General features: G+C 39.9%; 2 protein-coding genes and 2 pseudogenes across 3 annotated transcripts; 2 read left to right on the top strand and 2 right to left on the bottom strand.

Moving 5' to 3' along the window:
- Positions 1-1525: 1525 nt before the first annotated feature.
- On the top strand, positions 1526-2092 carry LOC137724323 (uncharacterized). Its single transcript, XM_088698309.1, has 2 exons — positions 1526-1728; positions 1780-2092. Exons 1-2 carry the CDS (start codon positions 1526-1528, stop codon positions 2090-2092), a joined length of 516 nt encoding a protein of 171 aa, XP_088554435.1.
- Positions 2093-9055: 6963 nt separating this feature from the next.
- LOC137717038 (3-ketoacyl-CoA synthase 11 pseudogene) lies at positions 9056-11528 on the top strand (annotated as a pseudogene). The gene is made up of 2 exons (XR_015965043.1): positions 9056-9163; positions 9300-11528. The product of XR_015965043.1 is annotated as a 3-ketoacyl-CoA synthase 11 pseudogene (transcript).
- A 328-nt stretch (positions 11529-11856) lies between these two features.
- On the bottom strand, positions 11857-12298 carry LOC148695128 (putative histone H2A variant 3 pseudogene; annotated as a pseudogene).
- Positions 12299-19296: 6998 nt separating this feature from the next.
- Positions 19297-20760, bottom strand: LOC148695127 (phosphoenolpyruvate carboxylase-related / PEP carboxylase-like protein). The gene is given in 2 exon segments (XM_088699273.1): positions 19297-20016; positions 20018-20760. Coding segments are annotated over 2 exon segments (282 nt in total). The 5' UTR covers positions 20107-20760; the 3' UTR covers positions 19297-19823.
- Between the last annotated feature and the right edge of the window lie 464 nt (positions 20761-21224).

Genomic DNA, 21224 nt, shown 5'->3' with positions numbered 1-21224 from the left:
TTGAATTCTAATTTATTAAATCATTCACCACACGTCTAATTATGCTTCAACGCGTGTCATATACTGAAGCATAATAAAATTCACATCATGTGATGTGACCATGCTTGTGAGCAGCTCTAGCTCTTCTCAAATGCTAACAGGTCAAGGTAGTTTGTATTTTATAACATATCTCATCAAACCACATATTGTTTGCTAATAAATCTTACTCTTTTTTGGGCTGGTTTGACATTGTTGAAATCATTTTAAAACAAATTTTTTTCTTTTTTTTTTTAACTCGGGCTAAAACTGTAATTGGCAAGTGAGAAGAAAAAAAGTGTTTTTCTGTCAAAATAATGAGTCTAAAACAGCAGAAGTAACTCTAACTCTAATTCTAAAAAATGTTTTTTTTTTCAGCACAAAAACCCTAAACAAACCCTTGGTTGTTGAAAAGTCTGATGGCAATGAATGCCCACAGTTCATTAGCAGAATTCTTCAGCATGGGCAGAAGTTTTCAATGCCCATGCAAAGTGAAAGTTGAATACATAGAGATTGTATAGTCAGACGAAGTGTCGTAAATTTCAAAATGCATTAACTGCATCAGTTTGGAGTTGCTCTATAAATAGAGCACTCCACATGTTTTCATGTAACAGAAAAGATAAGAAGAAGAGAAAGAGAGAAAAATTTAGTAACATCATCTATTCCTCTGCCTTTTATTTGTTATCCTCTTGTGCTATAGTTTTAGTGTGGCATTTTACATCTACCTTGCACCTACCATTAAAAAGGTTATTCCTCTAACTTTAACCTATTTATAACACGTTATCAGCACGAGTCTCTAAATATAATTATTCTCTCATCTCTCTTCGCCGAACAAACGAAAGAAAGAAAAATGTTTCCTTTAAGGTTTTTACTGTTCATCTTCTTCATCTGACTCAACTGCGCCGTATACCCTCGCAAAAATCTGTTTGCTCCATGCCTGCTCTTAGTTCTCAATCTAACGGTTACATACATCTTTAATTACTTGTTTGGTGTAGAGATTGATTACTAACCCAGTATTTATTTATGTTAATTTTACTGCAATCTAAGATGGTGCGGTACAATCGCCCATCTTGAACTGCAAATTTTTTCTTACTGCGATCCAAGACGGTGCGGTATCATCGCCTATCTTGGACTGCAAATTTTAGGTGGAGCGGTATAATCGCCCACCCTACCCTGCATATTTGAATTTACCTGCTGTTTAATTTCATTGCAATTTTATGTGGTGCGGTATAATCGCCCACGCTGCTCTGCATATTTAATTTTCCTGTTACTTGAGTGGTGCGGAATAATCGCCCATTCTATATTACATTATTTCAATGAGAATGGTGCAGTACAATCGCCCTCCTCATTCACCGTGAAAATCTCGAGCCAGAAGTTTCGAGTGCTTATCATTTTGGCCTGAAGATCAAAATGAAAAATTTGTAAGAACCAGAAGTTCTAACATCATATTCCTCCAGGAATACATATTATTGCAAGTTCTTACACATCTCATTTTCTTTCAGAAAAGAAAATGGCGAACTTGGCGAAGCTTGAATTTGTTGCCGTGGATATTACCGGGACGAATTACCTGACCTGGGTACTGGATACCAAGATCCATCTAGAAGCAGGGAATCTTGGAGATACCATCAGGGAAGGGAGCAGCTCATCCTCTCAAGATCGGGCAAAGGCCATGATTTTCATTCGCCGTCATCTTGATGAGGCGCTAAAGAGCAAGTACTTAACGGTTGAAGATCTGTTAGCTCTCTGGAATGCCTTGAGAAACAGATACAATCACCAGACAACGGTGATTTTTCCAAGGGCCCGCTATGAGTGGACTCATCTGAGGATCCAAGACTTCAAGTCAGTGGCAGAGTACAATTCTGCATTGTTCAGAATTACCTCTCAGATAAAGCTCTGTGGGGATATTATTACTGAGGAACATATGCTGGAAAAGACTCTCAGCACATTTCATGCCTCCAACGTGCTCCTGCAGCAGCAATATAGAGCACGAGGCTACACTGAGTACAACCAGCTGATATCTGTGCTCTTAGTAGCTGAACAGAATAATGAGCTCCTAATGAAAAACCATCATTCCTGACCTACTGGATCTGCACCATTCCCAGAAATGAATGCTGCTTCCCTCGAAGTGAACGCCACATCCTCTGGTGGTGATAATCATAAACGAGGACTGATGCGAAGATTTATACGCACACAAATTAAACCCTCTTTTTATCAATTGTAGTATAAGTATAAGTAGGGATCGTTCTGGACCGGGGATTAGGAGGGATTGTTAATCACTTGGAAACTGACTCAAAAACGTAAAAACAATATAAAACACTAAACTAGACTCAAAGAATGCGAAACTAAACGTTAAAACACTAAGACAGAATGTAAATATGAAATTGATGAAATGGTGTTGAAGTTTTCCTTCTTCGTGCTAGAATATTTTTAGTATAATGGCACAAGTAAGGATGTCGAATCCACAGGGACTAATTGGACCTAAACAACTACTTGTTTTGCAAAAACTCTATAAGAGAAATAAACTAATCAATTTAGGCAGATTTGTTGTTGTAACTTGAAAGCACAAGAAAATGAAGTAGACACAAATAAATGAATCAACAACTAATGAAATGAGATAGCACAAATAGAGATGTAGCTAGAGATTCGATTTCACCATTGCTAAGCCAAGTCCATGCTTGTTAAGTCAGATTATACTCATCCCTCTACTTATTTCTTGGGTTTGTTTCACTTAGATATGATCGGCCATATGATGTGTGGACTTGATCAAATGTCCCTAATCATGAACCTAATTGTGATGTGCAACTTTGGTTCCTAATCAAGAATATGTAGTGCATAAGAAACTTTCACAAAACCAAAGGGAACACCCGGCAGGATGTTTGCAAAACATTCCCTTCATTCATTCACATATCCACCACGATTATGCATGATGTGTGCTTTAATCTTGGCTAAACAACCTGTGGTTAATTCAAATGATGATCAAGCACTAAAATCAACACACTAAGTCACAATTAAATCGGAGAATGAAACAAGAAATAGATAGATTAAATGAGAATTCTGAATTAACTACATGGCACTCTTGCAAGGCTACATCGAATCCCTAGAGAGAGATTAGTTACACTTCATGTTTACAAAAGGTTTGACATAAAAACATGAGTGAACATAGGATTAAGAAGAAAGAACCCTTGAAGCAAAACTGATGTCGAACGAGGAAGTTCCTCATGGTACAAAACAAAGAGAATCAAAGAAACACCTAAACATTCCAACAACTCAAACTTGAATTGTATGAACGTTTAGGCCCTCTTATCTTCCTCTTCGTCGTAGCACAAGGTCTAAGGGATGTTGTTGGTGTGTTGAATGGATTGGGGAATTATGGAAATGGATGAGGAGTGGTGTTTGGATTATAAGGGAAGATTGGATGTGTTTGTGGTGTGTTGTGTATGAAAATGAGATGATATTTTTTGTGTATGAATGCATGGGTTTTTATAGGGGGAATGGGAGAATATGTGGGTGATTGTTTAAGAGTGAATGTGGTTGTTATGATTGAGAGTGCATGTGGATGAAATAATGATGGAAAAAGAGCTAGGTTGTTGGTGTGTGAATGCATGTGTTGAATTGGTGGTGCAATGATGAAAGAGTAAGTGCATGTGTGTGTGAATGGTGGTGCAATGATGAAAGAGTAAGTGCATGTGTGTGTGAATGGTGGTAGCTAGGGTGAATTATGATGAATGCATGTGGAATAAAGATGGAGAAGGTGGTGTAATGATGAAGGAGTAAGTGCATGTGTGTGTGAATGGTGGTAGCTAGGGTGAATTATGATGAATGCATGTGGAATAAAGATGGAAAAGGTGGTTGTGATGCATGTGAATGCATGTGGCTAAGGGTTGTTGATTGGGCTAGAGGTTTTGCATGGCTCAAAGGATTGTTTGATTGGGCTAGGCCCTTTGTTTTATGTCCAAAGTGCATACAAGGCTTTCAAATTCGTCCAACACTTTGGCTCCAAGCATATGCTATCCATTCCAAGCCCAATTTTGCTCCAAAATGCTCCAAAATGCATCTTTTTGCTTCCTTAGCCATATGAACCTAAAAACACACGAAAATGGCTTAAACTACTAAAACAATTATGAATTAACAACATAGATGCACGAAAACAAGCTAAGTAAGTCGCCTAAATATGCTCCTATCAAGGACGTGGCCACAAGCGAGGTCGATGGAATAAGAAAGGCAAGAACCATGGAGTTCAGTTTCACAACCAGGTTCCGAGGCATAATTCAGGCCCGAGCTTCAAAAATGTGAATCGCCACAAAGGCAAAGCTCATATGAACAATGCTCCTAGAAACTCTGAATGAGTCTGCCATAGGTGTGGTGGCAATAGGCATTGGGCGCGTACTTGTCGTACCCCAAAACATCTAGTTGATCTGTATCAAGTCTCCCTCAAGGAGAAGGGTGTCGAGACCAATTTTCTCGATCAGGCTAGACCAATGGATATACCTGATCCTGTGTTTGACTTATCAGGGTAGTTGAACACAACTCATCTAGATGTTCCAGACTTTATTGTGGAAAGGGGACATGAAGTATACCGGTCCGATTGAATCATTGATGTACTTTTATTATGCTGAACTTGTAGTATTTTCATATTCAATAAAAGTGGCATGTAAATTTCTTGTTATAACTTGCTTTTAACTCTGATTCTCTTACTCAGAGAGCATGGATAAAAACTGTGGTTATTCTCAGAACATGAGAAATGGCGGAGATATTTGTCTTGCAGACAGTGCAACCACACATACAATACTTCGTGATCGAAAGTATTTCTCAAGCTTAATACTTACAAGAGTAGGGGTAACAACAATATCATGACCTTCAGATGTAATTCAAGGTTCAGGGCAAGCCCAGATTATGTTACCAAATGGAACAATATTGTCCATACAGAATGCATTGTATGCTACTTGATCTACTCGAAATTTGTTAAGTTTCAAAGACATACGTTTAAATGGATACCACATTGAAACAAAAAGTGCAGAAAATGTGGAGTATCTATGCATTACCTCCAATGATACCCAGAAGCGTATATTGGAGAAGTTGTGCGGTATGTCGAGTGGATTGAATTATACATACATAAGGACAATTGAATCACATACTGTCATGAACCAGAAGTTCATTGATTCAAAAGTTTACATGCTTTGGCATGACCGTCTAGGTCATCTAGGATCTACCATGATGCGTAGGATCATTACCAACTCTAATGGACATCCAATAATGAGCAGACACATTGCTGCCTCAAATGATAACCCTTGCAAAGCTTGTTCTCAAGGGAAGTTGGTAATTAGACCATCACAACTAAAGGTTGATGCTGAATCCCCATCATTTCTGCAAAGAATTCAAGGGGATATTTGTGGGCCTATTCAACCATCATGTGGACCATTTCGATATTTTATGGTTTTGGTTGATGCATCTACCCGATGGTCACATGTTTGTCTCTTGTCTACTCGGAATGTAGCATTTGCGAGACTTCTTGCTCAGATAATTAAGTTACGAGCACAGTTCCCAGATTATCTCATTAAGTCAATCCGACTTGATAATGCTAGTGAATTTATGTCTCAAACCTTTGATGATTATTGCATGACATTGGGCATTGATGTTGAACACCCTGTTCCTCATGTCCATACTCAAAATGGTTTAGCAGAAGCATTGATCAAGCGGCTTCAGTTAATAGCTCGCACTCTGCTTATGAAAACCAAATTGCCAGTCTCTGCATGGGGACATGCCATCTTACATGCTGCATCATTGGTTCGATTGAGACCTATAGCCAACCATCAATACTCTTCAGTACAACTCGTGTTTGGACATCAGCCAAACATTTCCCATTTACGAGTTTTTGGTTGTGCTATTTATATGCCTATTACACCGCCGCAACGCACTAAAATGGGACTTCAGCGTAGACTGGAAATTTACGTGGGTTTTGATTCACCATCTATCATTAGATATTTGGAACCCTTGACATTTGATATGTTTACAGCTCGTTTTGCTGATTGTCACTTTGATGAGACAATTTTCCCGTTGTTAGGGGAAGAAAAGACCGTTCCAGAAGAACGGAAAGAGCTGACATGGGTTGTTCCCACCTTGTCTCATTTTGATCCTCGCAGCATTCAATGTGAAAATGAAGTGAGAATGATCGTTCATCTTCAAAGCATTGCCAATCAAATGCCAGATGCATTTAATGATGCTATGAAAGTGACAAAATCACATATACCAGCTGCAAATGCACCTGCAAGAATTGTTGTCCTTGTTGGACAAAATAAAGTGGCAGCAAATGATTCATCTGGTGCACGCCTGAAGCGTGGTAAACCCCCAGGTTCAAAAGATTCAGCCCCTCGAAAGAGAAAGTCGAGGGCACAACTGAATCCAAATGAAGTCATTCAGGAAGAAAAAATGAATGATGAATCCACAATTCATGATTCTGGACTTCTAGAAAAAGAAAATGTCCTTGATGAGACATATGTCCCTGAAGAGACAGAAGTACATGAAAGCAAAGAAATCTCCATAAATTATACATGTACAAATGAATTGTGGGATCGGAATGAAATAATCATCGATGATATGTTTGCATTCGCAGTAGCCACTGAAATCATCTTAAGTGATGATATTGAGCCCCGCTCTGTTGATGAATGCAAACAGAGACAGAATTGGCCTAAGTGGAAAGATGCAATCCAGGCAGAATTAAATTCCTTGGAAAAACGGAATGTTTTTGGACCAGTAGTCCAAACCCCGCCTAGTGTAAACCCCGTGGGTTACAAATGGGTATTCACAAGGAAACGCAATGAGAAAAACGAGATCGCAAGATACAAAGCACGACTCATTGCACAAGGTTTTTCTCAAAGACCTGGAATTGATTATGAGGAGACATACTCTCCTGTAATGGACGCAATTACGTTCCGCTACTTAATAAGTTTAGTGGTTTCAGAAAGACTTGACATGCGACTTATGGATGTCATCACTGCGTATCTATATGGAGAATTAGATACTGACATCTATATGAAAGTCCCAGAAGGACTTAAGTTGCCTGAAACAAGTAACAAACCACGAGGTATGCTCTCGATCAAATTAAGGCGATCATTGTATAGGCTGAAACAATCTGGACGAATGTGGTATAATCGTCTCAGTGAGTATTTGATCAAAGAAGGGTATATCAACAATGTTATTTGCCCTTGTGTGTTCATTAAGAAATCCAATTCTGGATTCGCTATAGTGGCAGTATATGTTGATGATATGAATCTAGTTGGAACTCCTGAAGAGCTCAATAAAACTGCTGAATATCTGAAAAGCGAATTTGAAATGAAAGACCTTGGAAAAACAAAATATTGTCTCGGCCTGCAGATCGAGCATTGTGCTAGTGGAATTTTGGTCCACCAATCAGCTTACATTGAAAAAATTCTGAAGCGATTTGGTATGGACAAGGCTTATCCACTAAGCACGCCAATGGTCGTTCGTTCTTTGGACATTAAGAAAGATCCATTTCGTCCAAAAGAAGATGATGAACTGGTCCTTGGTCCAGAAGTACCATATCTAAGTGCAGTAGGTGCTTTGTTGTATTTAGCACAATGAACTAGACCAGATATAGCTTTTTTAGTTAACTTGTTAGCAAGGTATAGCTCTGCTCCAACAATTCGCCATTGGAAGGGTATCAAAGATGTATTGCGATACCTTCGTGGGACAACAGACATAGGTCTCTTCTACTCAAAGAACTCCACAGATGACCAGGTCCTTGCGGGATATGCAGATGCTGGTTTCCTCTCTGATCCGCATAAAGCCCGCTCACAAACTGGATATGTGTTTAAGAATGGAGATACAGCAATCTCATGGCGCTCAACCAAGCAAACATTAGTTGCTACATCTTCAAATCATTCAGAAATAATTGCTTTACATGAAGCAAGTCGTGAATGTTCTTGGTTAAGATCAATGATCCATCATATTCGGAATTCATGTGGTCTAACTTCGAAGACAGACAACCCAACTGTCATCCATGAAGATAATGCAGCATGTGTTGCCCAAATGAATGAAGGATTCATCAAGGGCGATAAGACTAAACACATATCTCCAAAGTTTTTCAGTGCTCATGAGCTTCAGAAGGCTAAAGTTATTGAAGTCAGACAAATCCGTTCAAATGAAAATCTGGCAGACTTGTTCACCAAATCTCTACCAAAGTGCACATTTCAGAAGTTAGTGCGAGGCATCAGATTACGTCGACTTACCAAACAGCTAAATTTGGAGAATGCGGAATCAGGAGGAGATACATATCAGGGCGAGTATCCATGATACATGCTTGTTGTACTCTTTTTCCTTCGATTAGGATTTTTCCCACTAGGTTTTTCCTATCAAGGTTTTAACGAGGCAACATAAGCATACTTGACACTATATCAACGATCCAGGAAAAGTTGTACTCTTTTTCCTTCGCTATGGTTTTTTCCCACTGGGTTTTTCCAAGCAAGGTTTTAACGAGGCAACTCATGTTGATATGTGGGCATCCAAGGGGGAATGTTGAAAAGTCTGATGGCAATGAATGCCCACAGTTCATTAGCAGAATTCTTCAGCATGGGCAGAAGTTTTCAATGCCCATGCAAAGTGAAAGTTGAATACATAGAGATTGTATAGTCAGACGAAGTGTCGTAAATTTCAAAATGCATTAACTACATCAGTTTGGAGTTGCTCTATAAATAGAGCAATCCGCATGTTTTCATGTAACAGAAAAGATAAGAAGAAGAGAAAGAGAGAAAAATTTAGTAACATCATCTATTCCTCTGCCTTTTATTTGTTATCCTCTTGTGCTATAGTTTTAGTGTGGCATTTTACATCTACCTTGCACCTACCATTAAAAAGGTTATTCCTCTAACTTTGACCTATTTATAACATTGGTCTTTTTTTTTTTCCTTTTTCTTTTATTTAAAAAATTCAGTTTCTAACGAGTCAACCCAAACACAAGACACGCAACAACATTTGAAAATCTTTGACAAAAACGACAACATTTGAAAGTCATTTTCTTTGTCCCGACTCTGCCTCCTCGCTCCCACAAACTCACGAGACTCGGAAAGCACAAGAAACCATTCTGTTTTCTCAGCCAAAAATCCAACATTTCTGATCAGATTTGCAATTTCAGGTCAGTTTTCTCATCTAGGTTTTCTCATCTGGATCGCATGCAATGATTCATTTGAATCAATTCGTTTTTAGCTTGATATTTGGTATAAAAAGTAAAAAATGCTTACTTTTTTATGTGCTTTCTGGTTTTTTTGAAGGTATTTTTTAGGTCCTTTGAGCTGCTGCAATTGCTGTTTTCTGTTGTTCTTATCTTTTTTAGGACAACTGATGGCAATCCTCGAGTATCTACTCTTTTTAGAGGCCGAGAAGACTCAGAAGTATTTCAGTCTCTCATGGCCACAATCAAGCAAACTCACCAACTTAGAGTCTTGAACCTAAAATCTCTCTGTTTTTCGTATTTCGAGACCTGGAATCCGCGCTGTTACCAAATCCAGAGAAACTCTAATTCCTGAAAGCCCCCAAACATACCAGAATGTCCCTAGAAAATCCAGTCCGTAGAGTCTTTGATTCCTCTACACAAAATCGCGTTCTGTAACCCGAAATGCTGTTCAAATTCGGTTTTGAGGAAAGAGGATTCACACTTCATTAATGCTACTGTTCTATTGAGATCAGGGGTGACATCTCTCTTCGAATTTTCGGAAAAACGTCACCTTCCAATCTAAACACACCTTCAATCCCTTCATCATCGGTGTCCTCGGCCTCATTGAAGCTCCCCGATTTCAAACAATTTGTGAAACTGAAGTACGTAAAGCTCGGATACCATTAACTTATCACCCATGGAATGTACCTGTTTTTATCCCCTCCTTTTGTTCTCACCGTGGCACAACTGTGTACATTCTCACTCCAAGACCTCCATGACCTTTGGGATCAGTTCAGGTTCAATCTCATGTCCGTTGTCCTTTGCTCGGCTCCTTTGGTCTTCTTATTGACCCTTTATTTCCTTACTCGTCCACAGCCTGTTTACCTTGTTGATTTCTCGTGCTATAAGCAGGAGGATGCGCGAAAGGTCACAAGGCGGGTCTTCATGAACTCTTCCCATTCAATAGGAACATTCACGGAGGAAAACTTCGCGCTTCAACGCAAAATTCTTGAGAGGCCGGGTCTTGGGGACTCGACCTACCTCCCTGAAGCTGTTGTACAGGTGCCTCCTGATCCGTGTATGGCAGAGGTGAGAAAAGAAGCTGCGATGGTAATGTTTGGTGCCCTTGATCAGCCATTTGAAAAAACTTGCATTAAACCGAAGGACATTGGTATTTTGGTTGTGAATTGTAGCATGTTTAATCCAACACTGTCGTTGTCAGCTATGGTTATCAATCGTTACAGGCTGCGAGGGAATATTATTAGTTATAACCTCGGCAGGATGGGATGTAGTGCCGGTTTGATCTCCATTGATCTTGCTAAAGATCTTCTTCGAGTCCACCCGAATACCTATGCTTTGGTCATTAGCATGGAAAACATCAGGTATTTCGGGAATGATAGATCGATGCTTGTCTCAAACTGCTTTTTTAGAATGGGAGGAGCTGCAATTTTGCTTTCAATCAAATGGTCAGACAGACGTCGATCCAAGTATCAGTTGGTGCACACTGTTCGAATCCACAAAGGTTCGGATGACAAGTGCTTCTCTTGTGTTACCCAACAAGAGGATTTTGCCGGGAAAGTTGGAGTTTCTTTGTCAAAGGATCTTATGGCGGTTGCTGGGGACGCTTTGAAGACCAACATCACTACCTTGGGTCCTCTCGTGTTACCTATGTCCGAACAGTTGCTCTTCTTGCTGGGAGAAAACTCTTGAAGATGAAGGTCATGCCTTACATCCCGGATTTCAAGTTGGCTTTTGAGCATTTCTGCATTCATGCCGGAGGAAGAGCTGTGCTAGATGAATTGGAGAAAAACTTACAGCTGTCGGACCGTTACATAGAGCCTTCTAGAATGACACTTTACAGATTTGGCAACACTTCAAGCAGCTCTCTTTGGTATGAACTTGCTTATACAGAAGCCAAGGGAAAGATGAAGAAGGGAGACAGAACTGGCAGATAGCGTTTGGGTCCAGCTTCAACTGCAACAGTGCAGTTTGGAAGGCTTTGAGAACTGTGAATCCAGTCAAGGAGAAGAATCCATGGGTGGATGAGATCCACCAGTTCCCGGTGGATGTTTCTAAGGTCTCAGCTCTATCTGATCCCCGTCGACTTTTCCCTGTTCATCATGTTTTCTCAAGTGTGGTGGTTGTAGTGAAGCGTTTGGCTTTAGTTTATGAGGTAGATGCTGTTAGTGGTGATTTACAGTGGGATTAATCGGCTGGTTTCTTTTATGCTGTTTTTATTCTCTTGGTGATCCAATTTAACTGGGATTAATATCCAATTTAGTTTAAACATATTCCTAGTATCAACTTTTAGTTGGTGTTCTCCGCATGCACATCATTTCCCTTAATTTAAACCAACTCTTGTCAAGATTTGTCTCCCATACATCGGATACCTGTTTTTAGAAATGCACTTCCGGTTATAATCGGCCACGATCTGGTGGATATTGAGAGAGAGAGAGAGAGAGAGAGAGAGAGAGAGAGAGAGAGATTAGAAACAATTTCCACTACATAAGAAAAAAATTGAAAAAATATATTCTTTGATTGTTCCAAATAGAACAGCATGCCACCCAACGCACAAGGGACAGTATTGAAGAACAAAATATACCTCGAAATGTACAGAGGAGTTCTTTTTTTTTTCTTCCGGCTGGAGTTGACAGGAGAGCGAACCCACAAGGATACTAGTCCTTGGTGGACTTGGACTTGTTGATGAGAGACTTGTGAATGTGAGGGATCACGCCGCCACCTGCTATGGTACCTTTGATCAGGGTGTCGAGTTCTTCGTCACCACGAATTGCAAGCTGCAAGTGCCTGGGTGTGATGCGCTTCACCTTTAAATCTTTGCTTGGATTGCCTGCTAGCTCCAACACTTCAGCCGTAAGATACTCTAAGATAGCGGCAGAGTACACGGCAGCTGTTGCGCCAAATCTTCCACTGGCTTGAACCCTTGTCTTCAAAAGACGGTGAATCGACCAACTGGGAACTGCAGGAATGTGCATTCATGTATGAGAAACAGGAACCCAATGGGTATATTATACCAATTACCAAGAAACCAAATACAATCCATTGTTAACTTGAACACTTTAAGAAGTACAAAAATCTTCAACACATGGGCAAAAGTCCATGATATACTCACGCCTGGAACAACTTCACGAACCTGTACTTGAAACCCAATTTATCATTTAAAGCAAATATATACAGCACCTCACCCAGGTCAATGACACATCTGATCATTTAGTAGTCATTATTAAACGAAATAATGCAAACTACCATTTAACGTTGGAGAACAAGAAGAAAGAACGGCCATCTCAACTGACTATTTACACATGGACCAGAACCTTGGAAAAGGAAAATAGGACACAGAAACATACACCTAAAGCTTTTGTCAACCATGGTCTGAAACCATATATTACCACGCTAGCAACCTCAGCAATTAAAGTTTCCTTTTGAAACATTATTCGGCCTACAAAATGTGTCCCATCTCAACGAAATAAGATTGAATTGTTTGCAAACACAATTTCTGTGATCGTCCTTTGACAGAATTATTTAGGCAAGCCTTGAAAGGCACCTTCCATGTAGGTAGTCACAATTATCAGGTTATGTTCAATTGGTGCCAGTAGCCCTGCCTGCTTTCTTGCCTCACCAACATATTACGGCTTCGAAACAAATTACAGGAAAGTAGGAAACGACACAATGGACCAATGTTCCAATCGTAGAGATCAACATAACGAATAAATAATTAACATAGAGACAGCCGCATATCGGATCCTGAATTTGTATCTTTCGGCCATTTATGTGAACAAGTCTTCTATCGATTCCCCCTATATCCATCCAGCACAACCTCCACACTGCTAATTAGAGTTTGTCTTTGGGGCTTAATTTTCTGATATCATTCTTCTCACCAAGGAGGAAAATATATAATGTACAAGAGTGATTTACAAGGAAAGAAAGAAACATCAAATAACCTAATTACAATCTGATTACAAGGACTCAAATAGGTAACTAAACTAATTACAAAAGGTCAACTGTCCAACACTCCCCCTCAAGTTGGTGCATAAATGTCATTCATGCCCAAGTTGACAAGAGAGTTGTAGAATGCTTGACTTGCAACAGCTTTAGTTAAGATATCCGCCAATTGATCCTCTGACTTTACGAACGAGAATGGAATAATATTCCTATCCAACTTCTCCTTAATGAAGTGTCTGTCAACTTCCATGTGTTTTGTGTGATCATGTTGAATTGGGTTGTGTGAGATATCGATAGCTGCTTTATTATCACAAAATAAATCTGAGGCTGAATTGGAAGGATACCCGAGTTCACCAAGTAACCTCCGAAGCCATAATAGTTCACATACTCCCTTTGCCATACCCCTGTATTCCGCCTCTGCACTTGATAAAGTAACCACTTTTTGTTTCTTACTCTGCTAAGTCACTAAGTTTCCTCCCACAAATGTAAAGTAACCAGATGTGGACCAACGATTAGTAACATTGCCTGCCCAATCTGCATCGGTGTAACCCTCTATTTAGCAATGATCATCTTGGAAAACATGATGCCTCTACCCGGTGAGGACATCATGTATCGTAGGATGCGTTCAACTGCACCCATATGTGCCTCACTCGGAGAATGCATAAATTGACTAACAACACTTACAACGTATGCAATATCAGGCCTGGTGTGAGATAAATAAATTAACCTCCCAACTAACCTTTGATAACGATCTCTGTTAGTGAACTATTATGGCTTTGAGATAGCTATAAGTCTAGAACATATTTTCTTTGAGACAGAAGTATACCGTGTTTAGATCAAGCTACTTTTATTCCCAAGAAATATTTCAACCACCAAGATCTTTCATCTCGAACTCAGTTGTTAGGTAATCTTTGAACCTTGAGATTTCCTCTTTGTCGTCACTCGTAACAATCATATCATCCACATAGATGATAAGTGACGTCAATTTCCCCATTCGACGTTTCAAGAAAAGTGTATGATCGGAATTGCTTTGCCTGAACCCATATTTCCTCATAGCCGTTTGGAACCTACCAAACCATGCTCGAGGTGATTGTTTCAACCCATACAACACTTTATTCAACTTGCACACTACTCCAGGTTGTAAAACCGATGCATAACCAGGTGGAATATCCATATACACTTCTTCTTTAAGATTACCATGTAAAAAAGCACTTTCACATCAAATTGCTGTAATGGCCAATCTAAGTTGGCCGCCAATGAAAGCAATACTATTATCGTATTATTATTTGCTACCGGGGCAAATGTCTATGTATAATCCACACCATACATCTGAGTGTGTATCCCTTGGCCACCAATCGTGCTTTGTATCATTCAACATACCCATCAGTTTTGTACTTGATGGTGTACACCCATTGACACCCAACTCTCTTCTTTCCTCGGGGAAGTGGAACTAAATCCCATGTTTGATTTTTCTGGAGTGCAGCCATTTCTTCCTCCATTGCCCTGGTCCATCAATCGTCAGATAGTGCCTTCTTTAATGAACTTGGTGTGCTATCATTGGATATTTGTTGTACAAAAGCTCTGCTGGGTTCTAATACTTCTATGATGACACATAGCTGGCGATAGGGTATTTAGAGCCTTTTGTTGTGTCTGGTGAATATCGATTGGGTAGCTTTCCCCAGTTGTACCTGAAAGGTAATTGATAATTCGGAACAACGGTATCATCAACAGGGATAGTAGAGCTTACCTCAGGAATATTCTCAAGAGTATGGTCATCTGGTGGTACTATTGGAGACGAGGGGGAAGTAGCATCAGTAGAAGTCTCAAAGTTAACAAGTGGCAGCACTGTTGTCGTGGGTAAGGACGACATTGTTGTGCCTGTCGTTGATTATGGGGGTAGCACTACGACTACTGTTGGCTGGGCTGGCAGCATAGCCGTTATAGGCTCAGCTAGTGGCAACGGAAGATCAACACTATCATTCATGGTCCAATCCTTCTTGTTATGCCATATCTCCCCCTGATAAGAAGGATTGGAAGAATCCGAAGGGTAATACATCTCATACTCGGAAAAAGTGACATCCATAGTAACATACATTCGACGGGAAGGAGGGTGGTAACAACAGTACCCTTTCTGATGGAGTTCGTACCCCATAAAAATACAACAGAGAGTACACGGTTCAAGTTTCGTCCGTTGATTTTTATGAAGATGAACAAATGCAACACATCTAAAAACCTGAGGTGGGAGTACCAAAATCGACAGTAGATGCATGAAGGTAGCAAGGACTTGTAAGGGAGTAAAAAAATCTAGGACTTTGGATGGCAGACAATTGATAAGATAAGTGGCAGTCTGAAGAGCAACATCCCAAGAAGAACAAGGAACAGACGCCTCAATCAAGAGTGAGCAAGCCGTTTCTAAGAGATGACGATTTTTGCACTCAGCCACCCCATTCTGTTGAGGAGTCTGAGGACAGGTAGTTTCGTGAAGAATTCCGTTATTAGTTAAATAATGGGAAAAATCATTATTAACATATTCACCACCACTATCAAAACGCAAAATCCGTATTTTAGTACAAAACTGTGTTTGAACCATGGTGAAGGTCTTAAAAACCGAAAAAACATCACTTTTATGCTTAAGAAGATATAACCATGTCATCTATGTGCTATCATCTATGAAAGTTACAAGCCAAACGAATACCCGATGAAGTAGTAATTGGAGATGGTCCCTAAATATCCGAATGAACAAGACCAAAAGGAATAACACTTTTATTAGAATTCAACGGATACGAAACACGGTGACTCTTAGCGAGTATGCAAGTGTCACATTTAAAGTCTAAAACTGAACAACCAACAAATAAATCTGGAAACATATGCTGCAAAATAACTGAAAGATGAATGACCCAAACAGTGATGCCATAACCATATCTAACGCCTCTTGTGATCAACAACTCATTGGGTGAGAGTGACCCATCCTGTACTGACATCATCCACAAAATAGAGATCCGCCCTCTTAGTACCACGGCCAATTATCTCCTTCGTGAGAATATCCTGTATAAGACAAAACTTTGGATACATTAGTACACAATAGTTCAATTGTTCAGTATCTTGGCCATGAGACATCAATTTATGCTTTAGTGAAGGTACAAGTAATGTATGAGGCAAAGAGAGAGTGGACGTGAGACGCACGGTGCCAGCACCAGTCACCGGTGAAGTGACTCCATTAGCATTAGTAATATTACGTCTAAGTGGAACAGTATCACAAGCTAAATCAATAGGATCATAAGTCATATGGTCTGTGGCACCGTAGTCAATGATCCATCCGGATGGAGTAGCATCACTATTCATATTAAAAAGATAACCACAGTTACCTGAGGACTCTGGAGACATGTCGGAAGAACTCGAAACCGGAAGAGGATCATCTTGAGATATCAAAGATAATTGGGACATGGAGGTGGTGAGATTAGCTTGCTCGTCTCGTTCCCGTTGTTTCTGAAGCTTCAACGGTTCCCGCCAGTCAGGATAGCCATGCAATTAGAAGCAACTATCACGGCCATGCTTCTCACTACCGCAGTAAGTACAACCACCAGCCGGGATGTGTGGTTTAGGACTAGGATGGCAAGGACCCATGGTGGGCTGTGAAGCTGTCCTAGCAGCAAAGTGCGAGCCTTGTACTAGGCGCGGGGCAGTAGCCTGGGGTTGCAGTCCTGGGCTAGGTGCAGATGACTTATCAGAGGCACGTGGACGAGGTGGAGCTATGGCTCGTGTGGCAGGCCAAGCCACCATGGCTGCCCTACTTGGCAGCTGTCCTCCGGTATTCATCACAGCTTGTCGCATTCCCTCCCGACGAACATAGGCAAAAGTTTGTTCAACGGAAAGAAGAAGCTCAGTTCGTAGAATATCACTACGAATTTTATCAAACATCTCATCCAATCCTGCAAGCAAATGTACACGCGATCCGTTTGAACAATTTTATTAAAAATTTCAATATCAGTACCACACTTTATTGGATTAGGTCGACGATAATCAATCTCCTGCCACAAAGATTGAAGATCACTATAGTATGTATCCACCGGTCGTCCATCTTGTCTCATGCGAGAGGCCTTGCAGGTAAGTTCATAGACTTAAGATATATCGGAGCCGTCATAATACGTGCGAGCAACTGCATCCTACACTTCCTTTGTCGTCGGTAGTCGAAGAAAGTGCCCAATCAAATTGGGTTCCATAGAGTTGATGAGCCAACCCTTCACAATAGCATTCTCCGTACGCCATTTGGTGAAGGCCGGATCGTCAATAAGTGGTTGGGGATTACTCCCAAACAAGTAGCCAAACTTGTCTTTTCCAGCAACAAACATCTCAACAATCTAAGACCAAACTCCATAATTGGCACCATTGAGTTTGATGCCAATCGAAGCAGTAGACTAATCATGATGGACAATCTGTGTAACAACTTGCGGTATAGGTAGGGTAGGATTCATGGTAGGGTCGGTTAGGGTAGTAGTGTTTAGTGAAGGAGTAGAATCAGTTAGGATGGGGTTGTTTCCACCGTGGAGTGGTGGTAGTTCTCCATGGGAGGGCTGAGTTTGCTTGAGGGAACGGGCAGAGCAGAAATCCTAGGATCTTTGCTCTAATACCATGCTAATAAGAGCTTATCTTTGGGGCTTAATTTTCTGATATCATTCTTCTCATCAAGGAGGAAAATATATAATGTACAAGAGTGATTTATTGCCATTTTACATTATTCTATGCCATGATGTTTATTCAAATTTAGGCTCAGATTAAAAAATTTCGGTGACAATGGAGTTGAGTATGTGAATTATACTATGGCCCAATTTTTTTCTTAAGAAGGGTATCTTTCATCAAACTACTACGTCATTCACACTCTAACATAATGGTGTAGCAGAACAAAAGAACCGTCAATTACTAGAAGTGGCGCATTCCTTGATACTTGATATGTATGTCCCTCATTATTTGTGGTAGCCAATTGTTCTTGCAGCTGTTTACTTGATTAATCGAGTTCCTAGTCGAGTTCTTGAATTTAAAACGTTGTTTGGAAATGCTCCAACACCACCATGTGCTTCCTAGTATGTGCCAGTTGTCACCTAAAGTGTTTAGATGTGTAATGTATGTGCATGTTTATTCCCATCAAAAGAGTAAGTTGTATCTTTGAGCTCTTCGATGTGTGTTTGTGGGATACTCTTCTACTGAAATAGGGTATAAATGTTATCACCCTTTTACTTTAGAAATTTTATAATACCACGGATGTTACCTTCCATGAGAAGGTTTGGTATTTTGTAAATCCCTCTTCCAAGCCCACTTAAAGGGGAGAGGGGGAGTGAAGTGAAGAGTCGAAGAGATGGTGTGGATGATGTGTTACAAGCTGAATTGGAGACGGAGCATGTCTTGATGCATGATACCGACCGGGCGGCTGTAATGGCGACCGGCCGACTGATTTTGATATCAATCTGAGGCATATATCTGTTGACAACCAGTCAAAATCCAAGAGGGAAAATGGAAGTAAATATGCGGCAAGGAATTGGGAAAAGGGAAAGGGAAAGCTGCGGCAACATCCTATAGAGAAGAGGAAAGTGATTTGCTGCAATAAAAAGGGAAATCTAGAAAATATATGTGCGGCTCCCTTTAGGAATAGGATTAGGACTTCAAGAAACATATATTTAGGTGTCCTAAATTAATTAGGGACCCTCTTTGGCAGCTGGGAAATAAGTAGGAAAAGACTAAGATTGACTAAGTCAAAATAAGGAAGTTTGACTCATGTTTCCTTCTTTGTAGTTGATTCCTTTTCTTCCAAGTCTTGAATTAATTTCTTCAATCTCCTTAGCAGATTCCTAGCCTTCTTTGGTCTTCAATTTCGTCCATCCACCTTGCTCCAAGCATATGCTAACCATTTCAAGCCCAAAACTGCTCCAAAATGCACTTTCTTGCCACTTTAGTCAATTGGACCTACAAACACACGAAAATAGCTTAAAACACTATAATAACTATGAACTAACAACATAAATGTAAGAAAACAAGCTAACTAAATAGACTAAATATGCTCCTATCACCCCCCCCCCCCCCCCCCCCGCCCCCAAAAAAAAAAACAAATCCAACGCCCTGCAACCCAAAATGAAGAAGAAGGAGGAGGAAGAAAAAGAAGAAGAAGAAGAAGAAGAAAAAAAAACCCAGGTGAGGAGAAAATGGGGGGAATAGGTGTGGATTTAAGGAGTGAGGTGTGTAGAGAAGGGAAGAGGGTGGGTGCGGGTGAAGACAATTGGTTTTTTTTTTTTTTTTTTTTTTTTTTTTGGGTTGCAGCAGATAAGGGGAAGAAGAGAAAAGAAGATGAAGATGGGGGAGAAGAGAGGGCGTTGAGGGGGGAGGGGAGGGAAGTTTTGTTGTTTTTTTTCTTCTTTTTTTTGGATTTCTTTTAGTTTTTAATAATATTTTATTATTTTTTTTATGGAAAGTGGATCCCGAATCAAGCCACGTCAGCATTTAACTGAGAAATTAATAAAAAAATTGACGGAGGTATGACATTGTCATTTTAAAAAGATAAGGTATGAAAGTGTCGTGAGACCAATAGTTGAGATAGTTTTTTGTATTTTACCAAATACTTTATGTTTTAAATATTGCAATGTCATACCTTAACTTATTAATTTTTTACAATGTCATACTTCTGTTAAATATTTTATCAATTAGACCCATTCCCATCACCACCGTGCATTCTCACTTCCACACCCGACGCCACCCTCACCTTCATAACTCCAGCGAAGTCCTCTTCATCTCCGGCCACCCTCACCGTTTCCCTGAGATCCTCCCCATGTAAATCTTGGAGGATATTCAGAAACCGATCCAAAAGCAGAGCATCGTTGCGACCAATTTCCATCCTCGTTCACTTTGGTCGGAACCAGAAGCCGAAGTTGCGTCTCAATGGACGCCATCTCCAGATTCCTGTTAGCCATTGCTCTCCACATATCCTCACTCTGTGGACAACTAGCCCACCACAAAAATTGTAAAAAATTCAAAACTTGAAAAATAATAAAAACACAAAAAATGAAAATTTGAACATATGAGCTTGAAATCTCGGATTGAATCAAAACACAATGGCGCAAAATTTTGATCAGGACCCAGAAAACTAGAGGCTGAAAAATGTAGGAATCAATGGGCAAAATCCACGTGTAATGTGGAGATGACCCAGATAAGAATGATGGAGTATTTTGTTGTTGATAATAAACAAATAAAATGGGCTACCTGAATCTGGGGATTTTCAGCAAGAAGATGAAGACGAAAAGTGGGATACGTGAAACCAGAGAGAGAGAAAGGTGTGAGATCCAAATGAAGGGGTGGGATTCCTATTCCGATTCGTGGTAGCTTCAATTTTTGGGATTTCGTTCGTCGATTTGGGTTTTTCCTTCTGAAGTTTTTCAAATGCGATATGAATGGGTTTTCTTTGATTTGGGAATGAAGGTGGTTTCGGTTTATTTGTATCAGTCAAATTTCCGGGCTCTAGAGGGAGAAAAAAAAATTCTGTAATAATCAATCGCCGTCGGATTCGGTGACCGCAGATGAAGAGGACGTCCCCGGAGTTATGAAGCTCAGGGTGGCGTCTGGTGTGGGAGTGAGAATGCACAGTGGTGATGGGAATGGGGGTTAGTGATGGGACCCTTTTCATTATTTTAATTTGGTTATTCAAAAAAATTCTTAATTTTTAATATTTAATTATTTATCAATCTAGTTGGATGAGTGCGGGGGCCTGCTGCTTGCCACGTTAATAGTTAACAGCTAAATTGACAAAAAATTTAACGGATGAGTAACATTGTAACGAATTAGTAAGTTGGGGTATGATATTGTTATGTTTAAAATATGAGGTATGATATTGTGGTTCGACTCATAGTTAATGTAATTTTGTGTAATTTATTCTTTTTGTTTCTAAAATGATATCTTTTCATTTATTTTTTTATCCTTTTTTCTTATATTATGAAAGATTAGGTTTATGCCTTCCTGACTAGATATACCATTTTCTTCAATATTAATAAAATTTCTTTCGTACAATTGAAGTTTTATTAAAAAAATTAAAATATATATAAAGTGT

Source organism: Pyrus communis, chromosome 8 (genome assembly GCF_041283825.1).
Source record: "Pyrus communis isolate YQ-2024b chromosome 8, ASM4128382v1, whole genome shotgun sequence".
NCBI lineage: Eukaryota > Viridiplantae > Streptophyta > Magnoliopsida > Rosales > Rosaceae > Pyrus > Pyrus communis.
This window is presented reverse-complemented; position numbering and strand designations above follow the sequence as displayed.